General features: G+C 43.5%; 1 protein-coding gene and 1 long non-coding RNA gene across 4 annotated transcripts in view; one reads left to right on the top strand and one right to left on the bottom strand.

Moving 5' to 3' along the window:
• The window catches only part of RAPGEF5 (Rap guanine nucleotide exchange factor 5), a 166,060-nt gene extending 146,197 nt beyond the window's left edge, over positions 1-19,863 (bottom strand). Inside the window, exon 1 of the mRNA XM_030008401.2 lies at positions 19,564-19,863. Within this exon, the coding sequence (XP_029864261.1) occupies positions 19,564-19,761 (198 nt within the window). The 5' untranslated portion in view covers positions 19,762-19,863. The remainder of the gene's footprint in view (positions 1-19,563) is intronic.
• A 2-nt stretch (positions 19,864-19,865) lies between these two features.
• LOC115339067 lies at positions 19,866-25,434 on the top strand. Of its 3 annotated transcripts, none has more exons than XR_003922627.1 (3): positions 19,866-20,107; positions 21,466-21,632; positions 24,980-25,434. It is a non-coding gene; the product is annotated as an uncharacterized LOC115339067 (long non-coding RNA). The 3 variants fall into 3 exon arrangements; XR_003922628.1 differs by having other exon boundaries at positions 19,993-20,107; positions 24,966-25,434; XR_003922626.1 differs by lacking the exon at positions 21,466-21,632 and having other exon boundaries at positions 19,873-20,107.
• Positions 25,435-26,046: the final 612 nt, after the last annotated feature.

Here is a 26,046-nt window from a genome sequence, read left to right as displayed (position 1 = left end):
CTACTCTAGCTTTCAAGTTAGCCCTGCTCGGACCAGGGGCTGGAGCAGACAACCTCCAGGACGTCCCTTCAAACCCAAATTATTCTGTAATTCTATCCTGCTCCATCAATCCCAGACACAACTTAATTCTGCTTCTCCAACCAGTTGCATCAGGCATGGGAGAGAAAGTCTGTGGAGCCACAGAGCAACCAGTAACACTTTTCTAGATGCACCTTGTGTTTAAAAAAGGCTCTTAAAATCACATATTTTCATGATAGCCTTTTACCAAAACTTCTCCCCATCACATTACCCAACGTGCCAGGTCTTAGCTGCCAAGAAGCCAACGTACCTCTGCTGTGAACATTATTGCAGATAATACTGGTGCCAGAACTTGGCCTTCAGCAGCCCACATTTATCAGAGATTAAATATAATAAAAATTTTAAAGCAGGCAATCAATTAAGCAAGTGATTCATCTCACCCGTCGCTACCAGCCACCCATCACGTAGATGTAAGTTCAAATGCCCACTCTCTGGTATCAGGCAAAATCAGCATGGTTAGGTACTTGATTTTCCCCAGCACAGGCTGAGGAGCCTTCTTGTGAACTGCCCCCACGACCCTGCTGCAAGGATGTTCACCTCTGAAGCAAGAACTGTAGCAAGCAGCAGAAGGGAAAAAATAACCAATATTGCTGCAGCTATTTCAGTGAACACAGATGCAGGAACAAAACTTCAAATATTAGCAAATATTCAGCAAATCAGCGGTGAACGATGCTGACAATAAATAGCTAAAAATGTCAATACAAAGTATATTAAAATCTTAATTTATTCGGAAGCAATTTGCAAATAAAGAACCAGTTTTACAGATTTCAATAACTACAGTATATTTAATGTTTCAAGTACAAAAAGACAAAGTTAAAATTCAGTGCTTTGATTATGATTTATGTAAATACCTCACAGTAAATTGCATCAGTTTAGTTTACTATTTGAAAAATGCCTATATTTCTGGCAACATTGGTTTGGGGTTTTTTTTTTGCACGAGCTGCACACAAATAGTCCATGAATTGCTTTACAAGTGTGCAAAGGTATGTTTTTAATGCCCCTTTTGTTTAATGTCCCTGGTCTCAGAGAGCTCCACTTTTACAACTGCTTGTACAAAAGGTAGGTCACTCTGTAATTTCCCAAACCTTATTCCTAGAAGTAGAGCAGTTATTCCTTTCAGGTACAAGACATCGAAATTTTTTACTCTTTGTTTCCAAGAAAATGATTTTCTGATTTTGCAGAGACCAACTGACTTACTGGACAAAGCACCTGACTGTTCAGCATACCTCAGTTTTATTCCTGAACCTCGTGTGGTCGCAACCTCCAGCAAGTCATTTCCCTTCCCCTGCAATGGGAACCACCATGGTCGCTCTGCTCTGCAAAGCACTTTGAGACCTACTGGTAAAGATCAGCTATCAGCTAAGGGCTAGAAGCACCCAAGCTCTCTGCCATGTAGCCAGGGTAGCCCCACTCTAAGTTCAAATACCTACGGGACATTTAAAACACAACAAATCATGAATAAAACTGCTGACTCTTCCTTTTCTTGCTTCTGAGGTTTTCAGAGAGCAGGAGTGGCCTCCAAGCTGGGTGAACAAGCTCTGGTTAAAGAAGCTTGTATTACAGCCTTAACAGTTTGAGAATCTGCAGCACCATTGTTTGTATTGGCAGCACTCCATTATGCGACCTCTTGGGAACAATATTAATTTCACTGACAGTAGCTCTTGGCACATGCCGGTGCCAACCTGCTATGGACTGGATAGTAGGAGTTCTTAACCACTTCCAGAAGAACAGTTGTAATTTACTTTTTTGTAGAAAAACTATTAAAGTTTAACTATTTTAGTTTCATGAAGCAGTCAAGGCCTCACTGTATGAAGAGCTTAAAAAGCACTCAATATGCAAGGAAAGAAAAAAATTGTTCCCTTGGATCACACAAGCAATTCCTTGGCAAAGTAGATCCAGGAACTCCTCACCTGCTCTTGGCAGAGCCTCAGCATTACTTGAAGCTGCACTACCAGCACCTTCAAGCAGTCTGCAGAATGGGATCACACTAACCCTGCTAGCATCTTTTTTGTGCTTGAAAACCTTTGGTCTGGCTGTTGAAGCAGGAACAAATGAAAACTCAAGTGCACTCCATCTCCAAAGGGAGGTTTGTTACCTCTGAGATGGGGAGGGACTTGAAAAACAACGCAGTTCAAAAGTCTCTGCCAGTGTGTCAGAAACCACTGCACACCTATCATTCAATCCTGATTACTTAACACATAATGTAACGCGGGAAGTAGTGTGCAATAACCATTAGATATGGAATAGGATTAGAACATGAACAGGAGTTTAGCATATACAAACAACCACTAAAAGCAGCTTAGGTAAATTTAGCTTTCACTAGACTGAGAAGTTATAGAATCAGAATATATCACAGATGCAAGACACAGATGAGTCTTGTAAATTTTTGGACATGGAAAAACAGCTCAAGTGCCAAGTATCTAACAGATACAAGTTTTACTTAGTATGATAAGATCACAACCAAATCATATAAATGACATATCTTATGCAGACTAAGCTATTAAGAAAGTAAAAGATGTACTCAGCACCCCCACAAGTCACAGAAACAGTTCAGGCATCTTTAGGTAGGAACCTCCTTCATGAACATAGGTTCAAGAAAAGAAGAACACAGTCTTTGAAGTTAGACAAGACTTCCACCCTAAAGAGGCAGATTTCCTTACTGATATTCTTTATCCTTAATTTTAATTACCTGCCCTTCTTCTGATATATATCTTTATTTTAATTCTTTATTCATATAACAATTGTTTGCACACATTTGGTATTACTAAAGCACATGGATATGTCACATCATGTCTATGCTGCATTATTCTGAATTTACACGCTGTAAAATTAATCACTCTAAACTCAATTAAGTCTACAAGTTCTTCTTCCTACTGCTGTGGAAGTTTGATCCCTCTGTGTGAGGGCTGGGGGTTTCTTTATCTCTTGAGATTTTCCAGCCGGTGTCAAGGAGCTTTCTTATTTTGATCTACAGTTTCAAAGGGTAGGACCTTGCTCCAACATTTGAAAGTGTCATGAATAGAACTGGTCCTTATAAGGGTTCTCTGCATTCATCATTTATTTTTAAGACAGCATGGGCAAGATAAGACAAGGCCTGCACAGGTGATCCCAGCACCTCTCCTCAGGCTTAGAATACAGATATTCAACCAAACTCAGTTTAAGGAAAAAGCCACAGAATTTGACAAGCTACTCTTGTGAGATTAATGCCCTCTGTGATAATACCCCATTGAAATTTATAGAAAAAAGAAGTATTAAACTGTGTTGCACTAAACTTTTTGTGGGGAAAGTGTATATAAAAACTATTTAAGGGAGCCTAACTAACTAACTAACAAATAAATAAATCTTTCTTCAATTTGTCCTGCATCAGTCTTTTGTCCCACATGAGGTCATTAATACTGGTAATTTTCCAGCCCTCAGAAAAAAAACCTCCAGCAAAACTAGACGTGGTGTTTAAAGCATGAAGTTCCTATCCCTTTGTTTCATTACTTATATGCACTAGGAGGCCTTTAAACAATTTAAAAGGTACAGTTTTTATTTTTTTCCTTTACAAGACAGTACAAATCCTTAAACAGAAAAAAAACCTTCACAATCTAAGAGTCAAAGGATTAGAAGATTTTTCTATTTTTACATTTGATTAAATTATCTGAATTAATTAACCTTTAATTGCATTTGCAACTATTATCTAGTTTTGCATCCCAACAGAAGTCCCACCATATGATGTCTATATCCTAGTCAATCTTATTCCCATATTCAAAGGCATGTGCAAAAAAAAAAAAAAAAAAAAAAAAAAAAGACTGCTGGAGTCTAAATTAGCATGAAAAACATGTGTGCAGTGGAAAAAAGAAGAGAAGTCCATAATACTACAGTAGTGCAGGGATCTAAGGTGAATTGTATGTTATGAAGTTGAACATCTGTGCCTGTCTAAGATGTGCCTCTTGACAAAGAGATTGAATTCTCTATGATTTCAACAAGATCTCTGTACATTAGGTGCTATAAGGAAGATTACTCCTCCAGAGGAACTGTTGGGGGGTTACTTATCTCACCATGGAACAGGCCAGACATCCACCAGATAAGGGGATAGTCCAGAAAATATGTATCAGAAGATCATGCTAAGGGTTTAACTGTAGTTGGCACAGTCCAGTGAAACTATATTAAGCAGCGTTCCTACTCAACTGCTTATAAGTTTTTGTTTTAAAACATAAGTCCTTTGGCTTGAAAGCTGTGGATGACCTTTTTAAGGCTGTTTCAAAACGTACATGAGGCAGTAAGCACAGCCTGCACCTGCAGAATCTGAAGTAACAACCCAGAAGAGTACCTCATCCCTCACTGAAGACAGAAGTGGTAGCACTATAACTATTTTTAAAGAAAGACTCATTAGAACACGTAAGAGAGAAGCAGAAGGACACAATGTGAACATAAGCATGCTTATCAGTTGTGTGAACCAGGGCATATAAAAGAAAAGGAGAATAGCCTCTGCATTACTCACAGCCAAAGTATAGCTGAGCATATCCTGAACAAAGCAACCTCAAAGAGCCAGCAGAACAGTCTGCTGATGCCATAGTACAATCAGAGGAAAGGACTCACATCGCTGCCTTTCTATGGCGTCACATTTCCACCACCTGAGGACAGTCAGGCCTGGCAGCCAGTGCTAAGAAGTGCATTTGAGGGGCTTCTGATCACCAGACTAAGTAGCAGCTCACGCATTCCCTGTGCTACTTGGAGCTGCGTCCTCCTTGCCCTACCACACACACCACTGTCCAGGGCTCTTCCAGGATCCTCCTTTACATATCTATATAAAGCAGCAACACAGAACTGGGCCACCTTCTTCTGCTTCAACAGATTGAGTGTTCACCCCAAGTCCTTGAAAGGGTGCATTGTCCCATGAAAATAAATGCACCAGAGGCAAAGATTGACCACATTTTTTCAGGTCTAGGGGCAAAGAGAACTAACTTTCTACCTCTTTAATATTCTGCATCATAGCCAATGCGTGCAACATTGATCCCTTCAATATGCTGTTATCCTCCTTCCACTTGCCCACTGTATCCTGGTTACCAGCCCACCCAGATTTAAAAGTCAGCAATAAATATCATTTTAAGTCAGAAAATGTTTTCTGACCTATGCGAAGCAGGAGGCGGGAGAGAGAGAGAGGAGAGCGGGGAGAGATGGGGCACTGCTGTCTTTAAAAATTGGTTCAAGCAATATGTCCATGGAAGATACTAATTTGCTAGAGAATTTAGACTGAAATCAGGGAAGCAAAATGATCCAAAATATTAACATACTGCAGTATTCCCCACCGCAGTGACTGATCTGTCAGAGACTAGCAGAGATGCTCTACCTGTGTTTCTATAAACACTAATAAAAAGCAAGATGTCAGTGACATCCTAACAGTCTGCCCTCATCAATTCACCAAGGAAGCCTGGGCCAGCCTGGATGCCCTACCAAAGTAGGTAATACTTGTTCAGACTCTTCCAGCCCTTCTGCCATGACAATCTCAAAAGGCCATCCAGCTCGATAGCTCATTCTGCAGCAAGGACACCCAAGCCATTGGTTAAACTCTGGCACTAGAGCAGATGGATGGCAAATCACCATTTACTGTAAGAGACCTTCATTTTGACATACACTGTCTTCAAGAATCATGAAGAGCCCCGATCAACTTGCTCACTGCTCTATCCTTTCCCATACCAGCTTTTCTGAGATGACTTCAAACCAGTCCTTGTCTCAGTGGAACCACCACCACAAACCATATGGGCTTCACCAATTTCACCTAAGCCAGCCTGAGCCTATGGGGTAACATATCAATTTGGTCACCTCTCAAGTGCCAAAAATAACTGAAGCAAAATTAAACAGAGTTTCAGCACCTTCTTGGTACATAGACACATGCACAGAGACTTCTTCAGAAAACAAAGCTTGCAAAAAGACTAAAAAAAGTTTTTTCACCTCTAATCCATTTGCTGCCTTTTCTCTATGCAATGCCATAACATCTTTTGTGGGCACTGGACACACCAGCAGAATTTAACTGGAGAGGGCCTCTAGGATACATACCATTCCTGATCGGTAAACCCTTGCCTTGGAATTCACCTCCCTGCTCCCTCCACCAGGATATGATCAAAAGATCAGATGGGTTCATGAACAACAAAGTAATGGGAACTGGAACGCTTTGGGGCTTGGAAGATTACACGGGAGGTTTGTTTGCATGTTTTTAGCGTGCCTCATGCTTGTTGACGTTTTTAACTTCTCCACTTGTGCCAAGAGATAACAATGACTAACTTAGGAGGGAAAAAGTCACGGTATAAAGAAACAAGTATACACATACTGAAGCTGGAGTTGGCTCAGGCAGAAAAGAAGATGACTCACAGACGCACAGTATTTAGCTTTGTTTCTAAAAGTCAGATAACACCAAGAACTGCTAAAGCAAGGAATGAAGATTCAGTGTGTTTTCTTGCTTAACTCAAATAAAACAAAAAAAAAAAAAAAAAAGAAAAAGAAAAAAATCAGGTTTCCAGTTTTGGAAGTCTCACAAAATTTACCATTAGCTCTTCAGTGACAAGGGACAGTTTTTAACTCAAGTTTATAAAAAGAAATTATTATTGTCTCTGGATAGCTTCTTTGGAATTATTTTTATTTACAGAATGGAAGAATGCCATGGTTCCTTATCCACTCCCACCATCCTGCCATAAACTTTCCTGTAACATGTTTTGCTATTAATAAGCAACTGAAGTAGGCCCTTTTCTACAGCCGTAATAAATGGATTCTCAAAGAGCATAAGTTTGCATTGTTTTTAATAAGACCACAACTTTGATTTAATAGCAGTGTTGCTCTGTCAGCTACACTTTGTGCTTAAATGCAGAAGTCCACTACTAAGACATTTTGTGTCTCTATTTTTAATGAAGAGCTTTACAAGATTCGAGAGCAGATGTCTGTAATGTGACATTCTTCAAAAATCTTTGGTGATTTACCAAAATTTACTGTTAGGTAGTCTTCTTCCTAGTAGCAGTTTTGCCATAAAGTTGCCTAAGCAGAAAAATTTAAAAAATTAAAAAAAAAAACAAACCCACAACAACAAAAAAACAAAACCCAACAAAAAACCACACTCTTCCCCTCTCTGCTCTTTCTGCTTTGACATATTGGAGAGGTAGCTACTTCTTAAGAGCATATTCTCTACTCCACCACTGCAGTTTTTAAAGAAAATACTGATAGTAGCAGAGCCAAGAGATACTCTTGCAGAGCCCTGCTCAGAGATTATTTGACAAAGTTGTTGGTTTCTAGTCTGCGTAGAGCCTTCCAAACAGTTGTCCACGCACTAAGCAGGACCTTCACCAGTCATGAATATTCTTACATTCCTTAAAAGAACAGGAAAGCCTTTGACACAGCATGATGTAACAAGGTCAGGACTGACGTGATATTAGCTGATTTTCTTGTATGTTCAGAGACCATCTACACAGTCATACTCTACAGTTGTACCTCCAACTTCAAGCAGTCTTTCCTGGAGAGAGAAAATATTGTAGTTGATCAAGCAATAGCCAAGTAATGAAGGACAAGAACAGAATTAAACAGGCTGTTTTCATTAAGAAAAAGAAAATGCAAAGATGCCCCAAAGTTACATCCTAGGCTGAACGCTGCTTAATAAAACATATTTGTGATGTCAGCATCAAGCAAATTTTACCTATAGGATTTTGGTTAGTTACAATCAGAAGTCTATGAACAACTTCAGATGGACCTAGCCAAGGTAGGTGAGTGGACAACTCCATGTTAAATTATGTTTATCCACATTAAATGCAAAGTAATGCCCATAGAAGGAAAAAAATGTTGACAACTTACATGGTTTTAAGTTAACTATATCAGCTTAGAGAAAGCAACCTGAATGGCTGTGAAGACATTTCAGTGAAGAACTAATCTGTGCCACCAGGAACTCTAAAAAGATAGCAAATTGTTAGGATGAAAAGCCTACATGATGGAGAGAGGGAGGAAATTGCATGATTTATATAAATCAGTGGTGCAGTCTCATCTTGACTATTACATTCAGCACAAGCCATCACAAGTTCAAAGGGACATTGCAGAACCAGATAGAGTTCAAAACAAGGTAACAAAAATGATTACAGCATGGGAAGAGTCATCTAGAGAGACTGGGATTGCTTGCTTTAAAAAAACAGCTGTAAAAAAGAATATATAAAAACTAACTGTACAGAAGTTGGAAGTTCCCTGCCTCACAGGAACAACAGAAGGGTCACTGAAATTAAAGGTGGGATATTCAAAACTGATCAAAAAGAAATGCTTTCCTTAACAACAGTATAAAACAAAACTTATTCTTCCTTCCCCTGTAAAGTCATTATCACCAATCCCCACACACAAGCTCTGTAAACGCGAGTTGCAAGATGAGTCTGAAGCCAAAATACTACCCAGATTCATTAAAAGGCTGGATTTGTATATGCGTTACATGAAAAGCTGTACCTAGAATGATTAATGTTAACAACCCCCAAGCATCAGAGTATAAGGTATCTCTGGCTATTTGAAACCAGAAAAAAAACCAAAGTGGAAAGCAGACTATACAACATTTGCCCACACACTCTTGAAAGCACAAGAAACTTTGCATTTGTGGCTAAAACTGTTACCTGTTAGATTAACCTTAAAACTTATGGATATAGGACTAGATGAACCATCATCTTGACCCACTACAACATGTTTTTTATCTACGCTAACTTCCTCTGAAATCATTGTTTAATTGGTTGGTTTTTTTTAATAAAACCTCTACCAGTATAATATAAATATTTATTGCCACATTGAATTGCAAATGATCAACTAAAAAATGGGACTTTTTAAGCAGGTCTTCAGATAAATCCTCAGTTTATGCATACACCGTATGAACTGAGGACAGACATCTCAATGGAAAAAAACAAGAGACATCACTCCTGCTATTCAGCCTGGAGACTCACCAGTTTTAATGCATGTCCTGGCAACCTAAGAGACCTATTGATTTGCAGCCATTCATTCAAGTGCAGTGAAAGCCATAATTAGATAAATAGCTTTGGTAAAACTAATCTGAAACTCATTTGTTTTGGGACTGTCTGTTTAATGAGATAAAACAAGAAATTAAATATCTGCTGAATGTTCCTCTTTGTATCCTTCAACACAATAATAAAAATATAAATAAAGAGGTATTCATTTTACTACCATTATTATTTTTTGCATATTATGAATTTTGTTCCAGCAATTGCTGTCAAAGACAACCACAAAGACACTATTTATGAATGACTATGCTCTAACAGGCTGACCAGTTTTATCAATCTCTTTCATACATGTGGATACTGAGGAATAAAGAGAACAGGTCTTTTAATCATTTCTAAACACTCTTTGAGCTGACAGAGTATAGCCTTAAGATGGTATACATGGCATAAGTTTTTAGAGTATCAAAGTTCCATTTTTGGACATGATTATGCCATTCTTTGTGAACAGAAGTTAAATTCTGGTTAAGTTTTCAGAAATGTTTATAACAAATCTAGCAGGATTATTATATTTCGTTTCTTAACTAATTTTTTTCCAGCAAGAAGCTGAGGAAGACTACTTCAAAGAATTCCTATGCACAAATCAGTGCTAGCATGGACAGATGTTACCATTGATCCTTCTTAAGCCGAAACACACTTAAGCTTGGGATACACTGCGTCCTCACCTTTCTTCTTTGGCAGCTATCTACTAGATTCTGCTTTTGTTCCTTTAGGACTTGCATCTCCCATGAGTTTGGCCTTCCTTAACAAACACCACAAATCTCGGTTCGTCCTGCAACACAGATTCAGCAGCAGACTCACAGCCCACACCCCCAGATTTGCTTTCACTGCCAAGAGGCTTCAGGCACTGCAGAAATGGCAAACTGCAACAAAGCACTGGATTGTACACGAGCTGGGACCCAGACCAGATCTAAGGGATTCTTTTAGCTCATTCCTTCAGCCATCCAGTAAACAACAGCTTTGTGACTTTCAGAGCTAACCATGCGTGTGCATTGTTTTTCTCCCCTTCTTTCCATATTTTAAAAATCAATTTATGCATCACTGCAGTGCATTCACCTATGGGATGAAATGGAGCATCTGCTTAACAGTGTGCAGTAGCAGTCTATGACAGCAAATGATTACCACATCCATCTGAAATTACAAAGTGTTTTAGGATCAATGGGTCTAACTGTCTCAGCCAGAACTTGGCCAGAAAACCACAATTAAATGCATATGATCTTAAAAAAAAAAAAAATAAACAAAACCCAAACACCTGCTCTCCCTCCCTCTCCCTCCCCCAAGCCACATCGTAAATTCTTGATGCTCACGAGTTCTCTGGACCTCAATTTTCTGTTGGGGATTTTTTTATTGGGGTTTTTAAGGTTTTTTTTAATCCCAAATGCTGTACTTCCTCTGGTTCACTGCTCCTCAAAACTGACCTGCAGACAGCATACCATCTACTGCATCACAAAGGGTGTGGTTTGATATATATTTCTTTTGTCAGTGGTATCATTGCAAGCAGCCACTGCCCCTCGCTTAGTGCTGCATGTTTCGCAGTCCCAGTGATGCTGCTGACACACCACACGACCTCCAGAGATGCTCAGAAGGGCCACTGCAGGAGAAGCTACCAGTAGATCACAATAAAGCACACCCATCTAAAACCCACTCCATAATTAAGCAACAAGACTGCTGGAGAGGCTCTGAACAATTTCTTTCCTTACTGCTCTAACTCAGGTAGCCCACATGTGTCTCAGTCATATAAAGACTTAGGTATGAGGTTCAGGAAGCAAGGAAAGAAAGGCAGCTCCCCTAAATCAAGGGGAAAAAAAGAAAGTTGCATTCCTCAAAATCAATCTTTTTAAAAAGGCAAACTAGAAATCATCCAGCATTTTAAGCTTAAATGGGTTAATTCAGTTCTAAAACTGAAGGCAAAAAATCCTTACTGATGCTATGAATACAGCTCTACTGGTATTTATATAGACTGAAGAGTTTTTTCCACCTGGATCAGCAGAATATTTTCTTTTTGCACTATAATAAGTATAATGACTTTTAATCAGTTAGCCTGCTGTGTGCTCTCCAGGCAAATATCTTGTGAAAAAGGAATTCATCAGAGAAAACTGTATATTGTAGGATTTAAATATTAATAATTGACCCTAGCTTAAGACAACAATCATAAGTAGATCATTTTACAAGGTCAGATTAACCCAAGCCAAACAATAAGTTAACTGAGATAAAAGACATAGTGACAATTATGAATAGCTACTGCCTTTTACACCTGGAACTTGAAAATATTCAGATCCTGCTTCCATGGCTTTTAACTTCAGAGCCCAAATGACTTCATTTTTACCCTTAAACTTTTGCCAAAAGCACAGATACAACGAAAAATGTTTAAATCAAAAGGTGTCATGGATAAAGTTTATACAGAAGATACTAAAATACAACCTAAAATATTCCACTGAAATGGATTCACGCATATGAACCCTATGGGATCTGCAAGGTAGCCTGATTTGGGGTAAAAGAGGTTTAGGAATTTGTGCACAAAGAGCAGAGCACTGTATGGATGGCCCAGCTAAGCCAGCCCTGAGGGACTACAGCAGAACAGGGCATTCTCTCTTTGCCCAGAGTTACAAGGTGTCCCATTTTGTTTTCAGTCCTACAGCACCATACTGAGCGCCAACCAACACTAAGGCTCTTTTTGTAAGCATTAATATGAACTCCTAATAGAAGGTGGCTCACATCCCAAGGAGATGGCTGTGTGACCAGACCTACAGCATCTGGGCGCCTGGTTGTGATCAGGCACAGAAATGCGGTAAGAGCCATCTAGGGTCTTGAGTAATTCAGCAGAGCCAGACCAAAATTCTGCATACTGAACCCGATCTCTTCATACACTGGCTGCTACACCCAGCACCCTCCTGGGGCAAGGTCAGAAACCATCCGTGGACAGGAGCATTTCAGCTATACCTGGATAAGCAAGTTACATAGTTATACTATAAAGTTATATAGTATAAGTGTAAAGTTACATAGTATATGTATAAAGAACAAGCACCTTCCTTTCCCATATGCAAAACATTAATTATTATATATTAAGGACAAATCTGTTTCATTACAATCGCTTTCTGGGAGTTAGGTTGAAAAGACAGCATATTCTGCTTTCCTCTTTTTTTTTTTCTTTTCCCCTTTTAAGAGCTATTGCCACCTATTTTCAGCATTTTCATCAGCATAAAAATGCACAGCTTGCTTTGCAATTTCCTCACGGCGCAAATGGAATTCAAACCACTGGGGCCGTACGAGTAACAACAGCTGAATACAAACCTTAACAGAGTTTGTCATAATTGTACAGTGCGGCGTTGTTCATTCATCCTGGCGGCTGGGAAATCTAGCATGAATTAACCAATAATGCAGTTTTGCAACGAACCAAATTAAAGTATATAATGCCACAAAGTGAATTTTATTTATTTCCCTTTAAATCTATAACTAAGGGGACAATCAGCTCACATTTAAATCAAGCCTTTCATCAAGAAGTAACACTAGCAGAAATTTTGCAAATACTCAAATACATTCCTTTTAATTCCAATAGAGTTGATATTATTTCCTACACAGATTTCCTTGATAGGTTTCCCAGCCACACATGGCAGCACTACGTCTGAGGATCTGCAGGCTACATCCCTTAGAAACAGGAGCAAAACCAAAAGTGAAAGCAGCGAGATCCTTGTTCAACCAGAATTACAAAAACATGCGGGGCTGATCGATATTTTCTTTCGGAGCCCCTAACTGAAGGCGTTATTACTAACAAGAGAAGCAGCACTTAAAGACTGAGCATGGGCAAAATTAACTCAAGGTATTTTCAGCCTGAGCACAGTTTGCAGTGTGGGCAAGGGGTTAAAGCCAAGACTGTGTTGTATAGCGGCTGACTGCAGGTCAAAGAGGGACTTACCAGGATATGCTCTGGCCAAAACAGAGAAAGGGAACAGAACCTGTGCCATAGCTTAGAGCAAGCTGCTGCATTTTTTCTGTGTCAAGGTGTCGATGTCAATCTTACGCACCTTCCATGAGCATGAGCCACATGATGGCACCTCTTCCCCATGCGCTGGCAGCGGCACCTGCTAGTGCTGCACCTGGACCTTCCCAGAGATGCTAGAAAGCAGCCGAGATATCAGTGCGCTGCCAGCCTCACACCCAGTGCCAGTGTAAGGCCACAGGCAGCGGGCATCATTCTGTCAAACAGACTAATCCCCAGCCTCAGGGAGAAAAATAACTTTGCATTCTGCAAAACTTACTAGGTTACATACTAGGCCATTAGAGTGGGTTTGCCTTCCATTTCATTTGCCTGTAGTTAATCAAACCCAGGCACAATTTCTCAGATGTCATAACACATGGGCTAATTAAGAAGTGTTCTCAATTTAGTAATTCACTGAACACTGACTATGAAACGAATTATTATGCAAATAAACACAAGAGACACTGAAATTCCCCATCAGCTACTGTGGTCACTGTCGCTAAGCTATTTTACTCATTCCTCAACTCTTCATGTGTCACCAGTCACAGACCTGACAAGTTAAAGGATACCGTGAAAGACGATTGTCTTAATCAAATACGTTTAGCAGGAATACATAATAAGCCTGATTACAATAGGAAAAATTCAAGACTACTTACCACGACTATTTTTAGTCACATAATAACTGCCAGAGTGATGGGGGTATTAAGTTACTGAGTAGAACCTCTATGGCAGGCTTTAAAGCAAAATGTCACTAATATCAATCAAACTACTTTGATAATACTCCTGACAGTAAAACTTTTGATTCACTGAACCAATCCAGTATTTTTGTAAGCTGATTTCAGCCAGTACAGCATCTACACACCACAACACCGCATCTTTTTAATGCAGGAGAAACTCCAAAATTAAAGCCTCTATAGTATACATAAACGTGGGTACCAGGGCAATCATTCTCCCCATTTTTTTTTTCTCCTCTTCTCATTAACAACACTGGTCAAACAAGCATAAAGGTGTTAACGAAATATGTTGATGGCATAAAAGTGGAGGCATTGTCAAAACAAATGTAAACAGAATGGCGTACAGGAAGATTAGGTGACTTTGAGAACTGGAATATTAGGAAAAGAGCGTAATTCAGCAGCATGAAATACGTGGTCACTCAGGCACTACTAAGATGAGGAGCTGCCAACAAGGACATGGCCTGGTATAAATGTCAGTTGTTGGTGGGAAGATTACCTGAGTACAAGGCAGATCTATATGCTTGGCTCAATCAAAATGTAACTGTCAACTACCATCATAATGTAGCCATGGAAAGGAGGACTGGAAATTCTGAGTATTTCCAGCAGGAAATTTCTAATGTCCTGGCAAAACCTCATCTACAACACTATGGTTTCCCCAATCGCAGGATGAATTGATTAGAGGAAAGTAAGCTGAATGACATAAGCAACTGAAAGCTTCTTACAAGAGATGAATAAAAGTTTAGCAAAATGTAGGTTGAGAGGTTCGGATACTTCATTTAATTATAACAGATTGCATATAATTTGATTTTTTTACCCTGCCAAAGAAGAGTTGTCTCCAACAGCATGACAACTGCCAGTGCCAGAATATATGATAGATATCTCTAATACGCTCCAACCCTCCAGCTATTTTCAGCTCAGGAACCTTCTGTGCCTGATGAGGATTATGTATGTTCAGTACATTTCCCCTCCATGAACTTCTCCAGTCTCACCCAGAACCCATGTAAACTTTTAGCATCCTTACCCTAACTCCTGTGGTTTATTTTCAACCTGTAACCCTACAGTCAGTTTACATCCTGACGTACACATACAGCAAAGTTGTCACTCAAAACAGAGCCAAGGTCAAGACAGTCTGAGAATATTTGCCTGGCCGAAGACCTATAGGAACCTCACAAAAGTCATTACAGGGTCTCAGAAGGGAAAACAGTCACGGTATCTCTTCAACTTCCAGCAAGCCAAAAGGCATGTCCCATGGTGAAGCTTTGTACAGGCCAGCAAGATCTTGCACAATATCAGAGTAATGGGGTTTGACACCATGACATCCAAAAGGATTTCCAGCTCCACTACTGTGACAAAGAGCAACATCCATGCTCACATATAACAACAGTATTTTGCTTGTGTGTAAATGTGATCCCAGAAAGCTGAAGAGGTCATTAAAAATGTGTGTGTGTGTCTGTGTGTGTGTGTGCTCCAACTTCTGAGCACTTCCCTGCTCTCTCAGGAGGCACTCAGGAGCAGCCTTAGCTCCCTTAAGAGTGCAACTGAGTGTGATGAAAAGGATTTTGGTCATGATGGAGTGACTGCTGCACTGATCTGCCTGCAGGACCTCGCCGCTGGCATTCCTGGTGTTTCCGGGGGCAGGGACCTGTATTTCATCACTTATTACAAGAAAAAGGTGAGGAAAGGAAGACATCTTTAGCAAACACCAGGAAGAACAGCAAAGACAGTTCATGACCAAAATACTCCTGCTTACTACCTGTACGCTTAACACATACCTCAAGGAGGCAAACTGGGAAACAGAAGGGTCCTACTTTCCAAAGACTTTTAGAAAGCACATGGCAGAGGGGAACGGTTCCACAGGGCACAGTGACCTACCGCAACAGATCCTTCCTCTGCCTCTGCACAAGCTCTGACACACACACACAGACACAGACACAACTACCACAGTCAAAGATTAGGTTATTTTCTGCTGGTTTATCCAGCAGAAACAAAGAAGCACCAAGCAGAGGATGAGAAGTAAAACCCTCACCTTGCAGCTCACTGTGCAACTGCAGCCTAACCCCCAGTGCCGTCTCGGACATCTGTGCTGCACCTGCCCTCAGACTGAATTTAAGAAAAAACACCATCAGGGACAAGGCCAACATCCAGTTCAAAGTTCAGGAGCTTTAAAAAAAAACATTGGGCTTCCCTAGCCAAGGAACTGGAGGTTAGTTTTATCTAAATGACTGAAGCAGTAGAGTGTATTGGTATTCACCTGGCTCCACAGCACACAAACATGCAAGCAGGACAGTTACTGCAGCTTTTCTACAAGGTGTTTTTTCACCTCTAAGTTCTTCACATGTATTAAAATTGGACATATCCCGACACAGAAAGCCAAAAAAATGCACTTGTACTCCAGTTTTTGGGTTCACCGAACTGAGAGGGAAATGCTTATTTTGTTACACTACATTTTCAATTATCCCCATCTCTGATCACAATTTTCAGATAGTCTAGTGCCACGGGCCAAGGACTGAGAGGCCCAAACAGATTTTTGCAAAATGTATTCAATTTATATATATATATATATATATATACACTATCCTCTACTATGCAATGCTTTCCTCCTCCTCCCTTCCCGCCCCCCCACACACACTCCGAGCACCACAGGAAGAGTTTGAACAGCATGCAGTGAAGTACATTCTTAAAACAATTATAGCACCCTTAACACTTCCATTATATTTTATTATCCATATTCCCCAAGCATGCACATATGCAGATTATCCCTGCTTTATAGATGAGGAAGCAAACTGCACTGCAGGCGGTCCCTCAGCAAGACAGCATCAGAGGCAGACCCCCTGCTCAGGGGGTCATAATATTTTTTCTAGGAAATTAAACAAGCCAGAATTTGAGCTGGTCAGCATTTACTTGAAAACAGCTCACCTAAGTGAGCAACATTCCTGATGAAACCAGCTGGACAAATAAGACTCTCAGCTTGGCATTTGAACAAACAAAAAAGCACAAAGAAAAAGTCACTGGAGAGGAAGATCAGACTAAATTTTTTTTTTTTTTTTTCAAAGGGATAGGGGGAATAGAGATTTCATGAGCAAACAAAACCCTCCAAAAATTAACATTGGATTAACTTGAAATATTTTGTTGAGGTGAAAAAAAAGGAATCTTTGTTTCATATTTGTGTTACTCAACCTTTCTCCAACTTTTTAAAGACTTTTTTAATTTAAGAGTCATGTTTAAAAGGGGAAGTATTAAAAAATGCTGCATTTTATTATTCTAACATATCCCTTCCCGCTCCCAAATACTGTCATTTTCAGGGTTGAAGTTATTCTCCACATTAAATAGAAATATGTGAAAAGTGTCGTGCCCCTAAAATTCCATTTCGGGGGGCGCAGGGGGGAAACACACGCATGGAGTGGACAGGAATCAACACAGGGCACTACCAGCAGAGCCAGACTGCTCCCTGGAGAATCGCACGTGTGGGAGAGACCCTCATGCACCCCAGATGTCCACTTTGTTTCCAAAGGGAACAAGTGACATCAACATCACTACTGGACCCCTAGCACTACCTGCGCCTCAGAACACTCCACTAGGCACCTGCATTGCTGAATAATTCCAGCTGCAGGAGAAGCCCTGCAAACCCAGAGACAGCAGAGCACAGCAGTCCCATTCTCCACACAGGACCAAGACACCGGCCAGAAGGTCCTGCTGGAGCCATATGGCATCTCCACACAGCATCACCCACTGATCCAAGATCTGCTGAGCTGACTCCAGTCTGCCTTACAAACTCACCATCCTCCCTCCAGCCTTCTTCCTACCAGGGTAAACGGTTCAAGAAAAAGTTTGCAAGATGACCCACAGGGTGCTGGGAGATGAAGGCACAGATGACACCACCACTAAATCTGTCACTCTGTGTTTGCTGGTCTGTAACACAGTACGTCAGCAAAGACAGGCAGAGCCTCAGCCGCGACTGTGTAAAGCAAGATGGGACCAAGGCTTCAGCAAGCACATCTGAGGAGCTGCACAACCCAGGAGCTACCCAAGCTTCTCACCGGGGTGTTAACTCACCCACTCCAAATATTTACAGAGTAACTGCTGTACCACTCGCTTGTTAAATTCTTTCAGCAGCAGTGAGGAATAACCATGAGGATAAACCTGAGCCTGCTCTGCATGGCATCTCCCCATAGAGTCGTGAGTTTGTTGTGCTAAAACAGTATTTCAGACCCGCCTGCAAATGAACACAGTTATGAGCAGTGGTTCTGCACTGCTTCTTACCTCCTCACTGGACACTTACTCCACTTCTCTGGTAGTACACTTTTAAAGTGGAACAACTTAAACTCAATTCAGAAAAGGTCTCATCTTCGTTGGAAGAAAGATATCTGTCATATACATCCTGTTAGGGCAGAGCAAGACTTGGCTATTTAAAATTAACTGAATCCCCTTAGCTCTGTGTTCGTATGGATACTTGTCAAGTGGATTACCATTTCACCCGAACAATAAAAATCATTAGGCATCTCCATACAGACTAGTCTTTACTAGCTTGTTAAACTCACCCGAGGAAAGAAATTAATCTAGAACAGGAATTTGAATCAAAATCTTCCTCAGAAATAGCTATTCTGCTGTAAATTTGTATACTACCTTAATCCGATTTATCTTCCTTGCGTGCATATCTTCTAAGTTAGAACAAAGCATTCACCCAGGAAGTTTGGTTTTAAATTCACACCCGACTATATTTCACAACAACTTCCCCATGCAGAGAAAGCATTTGTTTACATGGGTAAAGCACTGCAAAGTTGATGAGGGTACAAATATACACCATGCTGACTTCTCCCCACTAACTCTCTGCACAGGCATTTATCAGCGCACCAAAACCACACAGCAGTTCGCTTGAAGCCCCACATGAGAAACTCAACCCCACGCAGGTAAACCCAACCTCTTCATTTCGACTACTCAGATGGCGGGTCTCAGTCCAGCTTTGGCACGCAAGGAAGGTTTGCTGTGACCCGATGGCAATCCCACGCCTGTGATACGGCTCCAGTCACAACTGGGAGATTTCACAGGCATGAGCAGCGGGTCACCACCCGGTTCCCAGCTGCGGCGGTGCCGCGCTGCGCTTCACCGGGGCACTGCCTGCCCTGTAAAGACGTACCATCAGCCTTTTTAAAAACGAGTGAACTTGAGCGAAACTTGGCTAGGGATTTCCGCCATGCCCACCTGACCCCACGGCCTCAGCCTCTGGAGGCACGCGAGGCTGGGGGCCGAGTGTCCCCAGAAGGGCATTCCCGCTTCAAAAGCTCCAGGGCACGTTGATGCCCGCTGCATTAACGCGCGTTTGCGCAAGTGTCCGAGCACACCTGCGCAGCACCTCCTGCCAGACGAGAGCCTGCACCGGCCCACGCAAGTTCTGCCACATGTTGGGGAAAAAGGAGGGAAGAGCCGAGCCACGGGAGGATCCCGGCGGTGGGGACGGGGGCGCGCACTCACCCTCACCCACGTTGCGTTTTTCGCCGGAGCTGGCCGAGGTGGGGGCCGAGCCCGGGGCTGGCCCGCGGGCACCCCCACCCGGGGGCTGCCGCGGAGCCGCCCGATCGCCCTCCCCGCCGCCCCCCGCGGGGGGCCAGCGCCGGGAGCCCGCGGCCCGCCCCCCACCGCGGCGGCCCGGCCGGGGGCGCTGCGGGCGCCGCCCCGGGCACCGCCGCCCGGCGGGCAGGGCGGGGGGGCGTCCCCGGCGGGGGCGCTGCCCCGGGCCGCCCGCTGGATCGCTCGCTCGCTCGCTCGCTCACTCACTCACCCGGCCGGCGGCGGCGACGGCGCTCTTCCTCCGCAGCGTCAGCCCGCTCCGCAGCAGCGCCGGCAGCTCCCGCAGCTTCTGCCGCAGCTGCACCGGCGGCGGCGGCGGCGGCTCGTGGGCTCCGCCGCCGGGGCTCCAGCTGCGGGCCAGCTCCGCGCCCTCACACGGCGACGGCATCTTCACGGAGCCCACGGCCATGCCGCATCCCTGCCGGGCTGCGGCGCGCAGACCCGCTCTGCCCGCCCGCCTTCCCCTCGCGTGGCCCCAGCCCCGCTCCCACCCACAGGCAGGCAGGCGGGCGGGCGGGCAGGAGGCAGGCAGGCGGGCAGGAGGCAGGCAGGAGGCAGGCAGGCAGGCACTCGCGCGCACCGCGCAGCGCTCGCACACCTTCCCCCGGCCGCGCCGAGCGCGGCCCCCGCACGCCGCGGCCCCGCCGGGCGGGCAGGAAGGGCCCCGCCGCCGCGGGCAGCCCCGGGCGGCGCAGGAAGCCCTGCCGGCCCCTCCACCGCTCCCGCCCCGCGGCTCCGGCAGTGATAAAGTGCAGGTAACGAGGAGGGTGGAGGAGGCGCGGGCGGGAGGAGGCAGAAAGTCCTGTTAACTCCTTTGCGCTCGGGCACCGCCGCCCGGGCCCGCGTCCCCAGCTCGCCCTCCCGGTGGCCTGCGGCCAGCACTGACCCCGTACCCACGGGGCGGACGCGGGGGAGAGTGGCCAGCCCGCTCAGAGGCGGCGGGCCCGAGCTGAGGCGAGGGGAGTCCGGGCTCCTCCAGGGGCTGGGCGCTGCCGGGGGCTGTCGAGGCCGGGCTGGAGGAAGCCCCGAGTTGAGCCGGAGCAGAGCCTGCCTGGGCTGGAGACCTCCCAGGGTCCCCACCTGCCCGAGTCTCCCTATGGTCCCCGGGGCTTATTTGTAGCTGCAAAGGCTGAAGGTCTTCCCTGCTCCCTTCCCAGGGGATTCTTGACTCAGTGTGGTGTCTTGTCCTCCATGTCAGCCAGCACTGATGCTGCAGAAACTGAGCAGTTCGTCCCAGGTGAATGACTTGCTTCCAGTCATTCCGGTAATCCCTGGAAGGGAATCCTCGATGCCAGAAACCAATTCCTTTTTTCATTCTATAAGGAAGAAAGATAAATTCAAGGCACTTGTCTAGAATTCAATACCTTGAATTATAGGGGCTTTATTTAATCTCTGGAGTCCGCCTTTTCTACCTCAGTGATGCAGGTGTTGCTTCCTTTCTGCCAGACTCTATTCTCGTCGATTCAGATCGGAGAACTGAAAGTAAGGTGGGGCTCCCCTTACATATATCTTCTGCTTCAGAGCTACAAATAGGGCTGACCTGCTCTTCCAGGTTGAATTCACCAGTGCCTAAATGTCCTGGTAAATGATGTTGTAGTCAAGCCAATCTCACAGACATGTTACAGAAAGCTGTCACCCTGTCCCAGCCATGAGGTCCCATTGGTTTCAGGGACTGACCCTAGTACTCATCCAGCCCCACAGGGAACTGGCTTAACCATGAAACTAAGCTTGCAGAAAAAGGAATAGTTTTTTTCCTCACTGATGTGCTCCTTAAACCAGCTCCACTGGGATCACACAGGTACCCATAGGGGAAAGAAGATGGCAGATGTGCCCAGCCTGTGTCAGGGTGCCAAGACACAGAATGGCCCCTTCCAGCATCAGTGTGGCATTGGGTGATCTGTCACCTGAATGCAGCAGCAGTAGCCTGGCCTTTTGGCTGCGCTGACCTGACAGCAGACTGCTGTGAAAAGGTGATCCTGCCTGCAACCCACGGATGTGTACTCCCTTCACATCCCTTACGTGGGATCCGGTAACCGTCTGACTCTAGTCAGCTGATTGGTCTGGTGGAAAAATAACACCTCAGAAAATAATAAATTTTCCATTGGCCAGACAGCTGAATTGATCCACCTTGTGACCACACAGCCACAGGATCAAGGAAGGCAGAAACCTGGAAGTGAGGGAAAGCAGAACTGCTCCTTTCAGCAGCTGTCTGTCATTAAATCAGCTTAACTGCATCCTGTGCGCATGACTTCATGAACCACGCAAACCAGGCCAACCCAGGTACTCATGAAAAGGACAGGGTTTGCTCCAGCCACATTCTGCCACCACCTCCTTCCTGCTGGTACCAACAATCATTGCCCATTCTATGAGCCAAATCTGAAAGGTTAAGTGTAAAAAAAAATGAGCTATTTTAGTGGAGTGATACAGCCCGTTATGATGCCTATTGCTGACACAAAAGACAGAAAAGGGACAGGAATGTGACAGCCCTAACTTAGATGAAAAGTGTGCTGCAGGCCCCTCAATCCCAAAACACCAGGGAGACCTGTGAGCCCCAACTGGCAACATCAACACCAGCCCTTTTGCAAGGGCCAGTGGGATTATGCCACAAAGATGCTTTAGCCAAGGCCACGCTGCATAATCAGGCATGAGAAACATGAAGGGCCCTGGCTGTTCTGTGCAATGCCTCGTGTCCCAAACATTTCTATTATTTCACTTGATTTGTGCTCTCCAACTGCCCTGCAATGTGGTTTTGACAGCTGTGTTGCCTGGCAGCCACTTTGTCACAGCTCAGGATGTAATTATGAGGAGAGGTGTATCTGCACCCAAAAGAATAATGGATCCTTAGTGTACAGGCTTCACAAAAGGACCATGTTCTTTGTCTGGGTCTTTAGGCGCTGCTACAATACAAACAGCAGTAAGACAACTCAATAAAGTGTGACTTAATGTGACAGACTGGGGTATAACCAGAAGTAATTTGATTATGTTAAGAAAGGGTAAAATTATGCCAGAAATCAGAATTTCTTGTTTGTTTTTTAACTAAGCAAGATAAGTATAACTTGTGAACGGTGTCAAAAGAGAAATAAATATGCTCTGCAGTGCGTTTAAAAATAATCAGCTGCCAGATAACATAATTTGGACTATCAATTGCCAGGAAAGCAGATTAGATAGTAGTTAGGTCTTTCTAGTTTGGATCATTCCAGTTTTGGGGAAGATCATGATAGGAATTGTTTAAAATTACGTCTTACATTGCTTTTTTTTGTTAAGTCGCAGAAAGGTTAGCTTGGTGAGGGAGTCTGATACCTGTTCTTTTTCCTCACAGAAGAGGGCGGGGGGAGAAAAACTAGGTCTGGTCAGGAAGAATTTGGCAAAACAGTTTAATTATAAAAAAAAAAAAAAAAAACAAAAACCAACTGTGTGTGGCACCCAAAATGTTGTGTTCAGAGCATCTTACTTTCAGTGAACTGTCACTGAAGGGAGTGCAGGGCTCTGCAGGAACAGGCTCCCTATTCTCAGCAGGTTTGGCCCCTGACTGACTGCGGATTTCCTGCCCCTCGCAGGCACCGGCAGTAACAAAAAGATATCAGATCCACGGACCGCATGCAGGCACTGGGGAACTTCCAGTTCTCCAGATAAAACACTTTTAATTTGGTTGGATATAAAGCAAAATCAAGGAGACACTCTCTCCAGTGCTTCTAGCAAGAAATCTAGGTTTAAATATACCTCCCAGAGTAGAGTCTGGACAAGGTTTTGTTCTCTCACTTGCAAGAGACTTCATATAAATATAGGAACATTTATGTTTAAATGGATACAGGATGGAGTCTGGAGACCTAAGCAACTCTACTGCAACTTTACAGATGTGGGGCCTGGGAGTGTCTGCTTTTTTTGAATGCGTTTGTTTTTCTTTCATGGTGTAGCACAATCAAAAGAGATGCAGTAAAAACAATACAAGTTGTTTCATGCCTGTATGCTTTTCATATCAGTTTTTAAGTAGATCATTGCAAAAAAAAGAATTATCTGGCATCAGACATTTCCTGACAGAGCATAATAAACTCTCATTTTGGACTTAAAGTATTAGGAGTTCTTGACTCTGTCGGAATAATCGATAGATGCCACTTTGGTTTCCCTGCATGAAGTGAAGACAGGTAGTGCAGGGATAACTGCGGAGTACAGGGGGTGCAGGAACCAGGTATGAGGAAGCCATCAACAGGCAGCAATCCCAAGCCAGCTGTTTGCAGCAGTCCCTTTTCAATATTTGCTCTCCCTGACCTGGCAGGAGGCGTTCAAAAGAAAGCAAGTTTTTTCCAAAGCAACAACACCCGCTGTACAACCAGCCAAACATCACTTCCCCTTTCCCAGGCGGTCCTGCTGGAGTGGGGACGAGGAGGGGTGATGCTTTTCTACCCTTTCAGAAATGGAGTCGATTTTCTCCTTCCCATCTCTTCAGAAGCAAGCAAGTAGGTTTTTCGTCGTAACACCTCTTCTCCCATGCAGGAGGAGGTGAGCTGTGCGCTGCCCACCTCCCTGTACCACATCCGGATGAGTCCCCTTCTGTGGGACTCATCCTGTGCTCTCACGAGAATTGTATCCTACAAACTTTAATTTGCCAATGTTACTCCAGGCCCAATGCATGTGAATCACAGACTGCCTCTGTCATGCTCTGAGACCCTGCCGGCTCTCAGGCTCCTGACGTGGGGTAGCCTGGCCTGGCAGACTTTTATTTCTGGCTTTAAACACACTGTGTGCAATGACCCTGTAAAAGAGAAGGGCTGAAGAAGGCTTTACACCATCCTGCCACTTCAGTACCTCACACGAGTTTCAGGGTGCATTTCCCAGTCCCAAGAAGGGGCATGTGTGCCCCTCATCACTTCACCCACAGCGCAAGTGTGGCAGGTGACCATTCAGGCACCACAGTGCAGGCTAGAGATACACTGCAGAAGTTTGGGCACCTTTCACCTTCTGCTTTGGCAATTCTTCATTGGTTCATCCAACTTCAAAACAAAACCAACCTGCTCACCCTATAAGCTGCTAAGGATCCGCTTTTTGGCTGAATCAGTTGTTTCAGGCTTTTGAGTTGTTAGCTCCCTTCCACCTGATCAAAGAGTGGGATCTCAGTTGCATTTTAAATGTTGGATATCGCCAACTTACTGTGGATATAAATAGCATAAATCGATTATCAGAGCCATGTACATCAGGGGCATGTATGTGGGTCATGCATACTTTTAAATCATTGATTTAGTTTCTCAAACCTGTTTTTTTTTTTTTAAAGAAAAATTTCCAGCTGGTTTAGTACCGTGTCATCACATAGACCATATATTCAGTGACTTAAGCTCAGAAGCACTGCTTGCAGCATTTCCAAGATGTGAAAGGCCTGCAAAATGTAAGGTATGCTCAGCGACGGAAGGATACCAAAATGGGAATAGGGGACGATGAAGCAGGAGATCAGCGCAGGGTGTGACTTGAAAGACAGCAGAACAGGAAAATAACTACAAAAAAGAGGGAAGAGGTGAAAGATAAAGGAGATTTATGAGTAGGTGAAATATTTCAAGTAGTTTCATGATTTGTGTGACTCATAGCTGGAAAGGCTGAAGCTGCCTCTATTAATTCAACTCCCAGTTTTCTCTTGACAGCCTGTGAAGCTCTACACTTCAGCGTCTGACCCATTTCGCCCGCCTGCCCCCCTGCCCCCAGCACCTCTTCAAGGCTTCAAAACTCGAGGCATCTTCAAATGGCTGCGCAGCCCGTGTCCTGTCCATGATTCACCCGGGGAATCGAGACAGGGTGCCTGCTATTGACTCTTCATCACTCAAAGATGAGAGAGCTCAGGAGCATCCTGAGCTGCTGGGTTTTTTGCTGCTGTTGTTTGAACAAGAATTATGACACTGGTCAGAGGACGGGTGGAAGGGGGTGTGCAGGGTGGCGTTTGTAACCCTAAATGGAACTCTTTTTGCATTTCTTTTAGTCCTTTGGTCCCATTTAAGAATCAGTGAGCCATGATGACAAGAGCAAAACTAATGTAAATACAGCCAAAAGCATTGTTTGGTGCGTTGCAAAACTTTTGCTTTAATAAAAACCCAAAGAAGAATGGCTTCGCTGTGGTAATTGTGATTTGCCAGAGCTAATGAACCTGACTCAACTCTTCAGTTTGATTTGTCTTTTTAACATGCTTGGAAGCAGAGGACCTTATGACCCCTCAGAGAAATTAAAACTCTTAAAGCTCTCATGTCTGGCCTTTTCTGTCAAAGCAATATTGTCATTGAGCTATTGCTGTTTCTCTTACAGGCCAAAATTAAACTCAAAAACCAGTAAGATCCTCAATGGAGTTTGTTCAGTTGTTTGGTTTTTTTTAACTAAACAAACATCTCAAAATGACAAATCAATATCTTTTAATTAAAAATTTAAAAAGAAACACATAAATGGACCCCTGGAATCAGGAAGTTTTTCTGACAGATGCAACCAAAATTCAAGTTCCTTTTTTTTTTTTTTTTAATGTCCAGTGTGAGAAGCTATACATACATTTACAGAAAATATTGTCTAGGAGATATTGAAAGAGACAAATTGCAATTAGGTGCTAAATGCTCACTGAAAGTCAATGGAAAATCTCCCCTGTGTGATTGGTGGTTAATCTACATATTTATCTTTTCTTCCTTAGCTGTTAAATTCTGTATTTATGTTTAAATTCATGTTTTCTGCTTAA

The sequence above is a fragment of the Aquila chrysaetos genome, chromosome 3 (genome assembly GCF_900496995.4).
Source record: "Aquila chrysaetos chrysaetos chromosome 3, bAquChr1.4, whole genome shotgun sequence".
Taxonomy (NCBI): Eukaryota; Metazoa; Chordata; class Aves; order Accipitriformes; family Accipitridae; genus Aquila; species Aquila chrysaetos.
The sequence above is the reverse complement of the archived record's forward strand: the minus strand, read 5'-3'. Positions and strand labels throughout refer to the sequence as shown.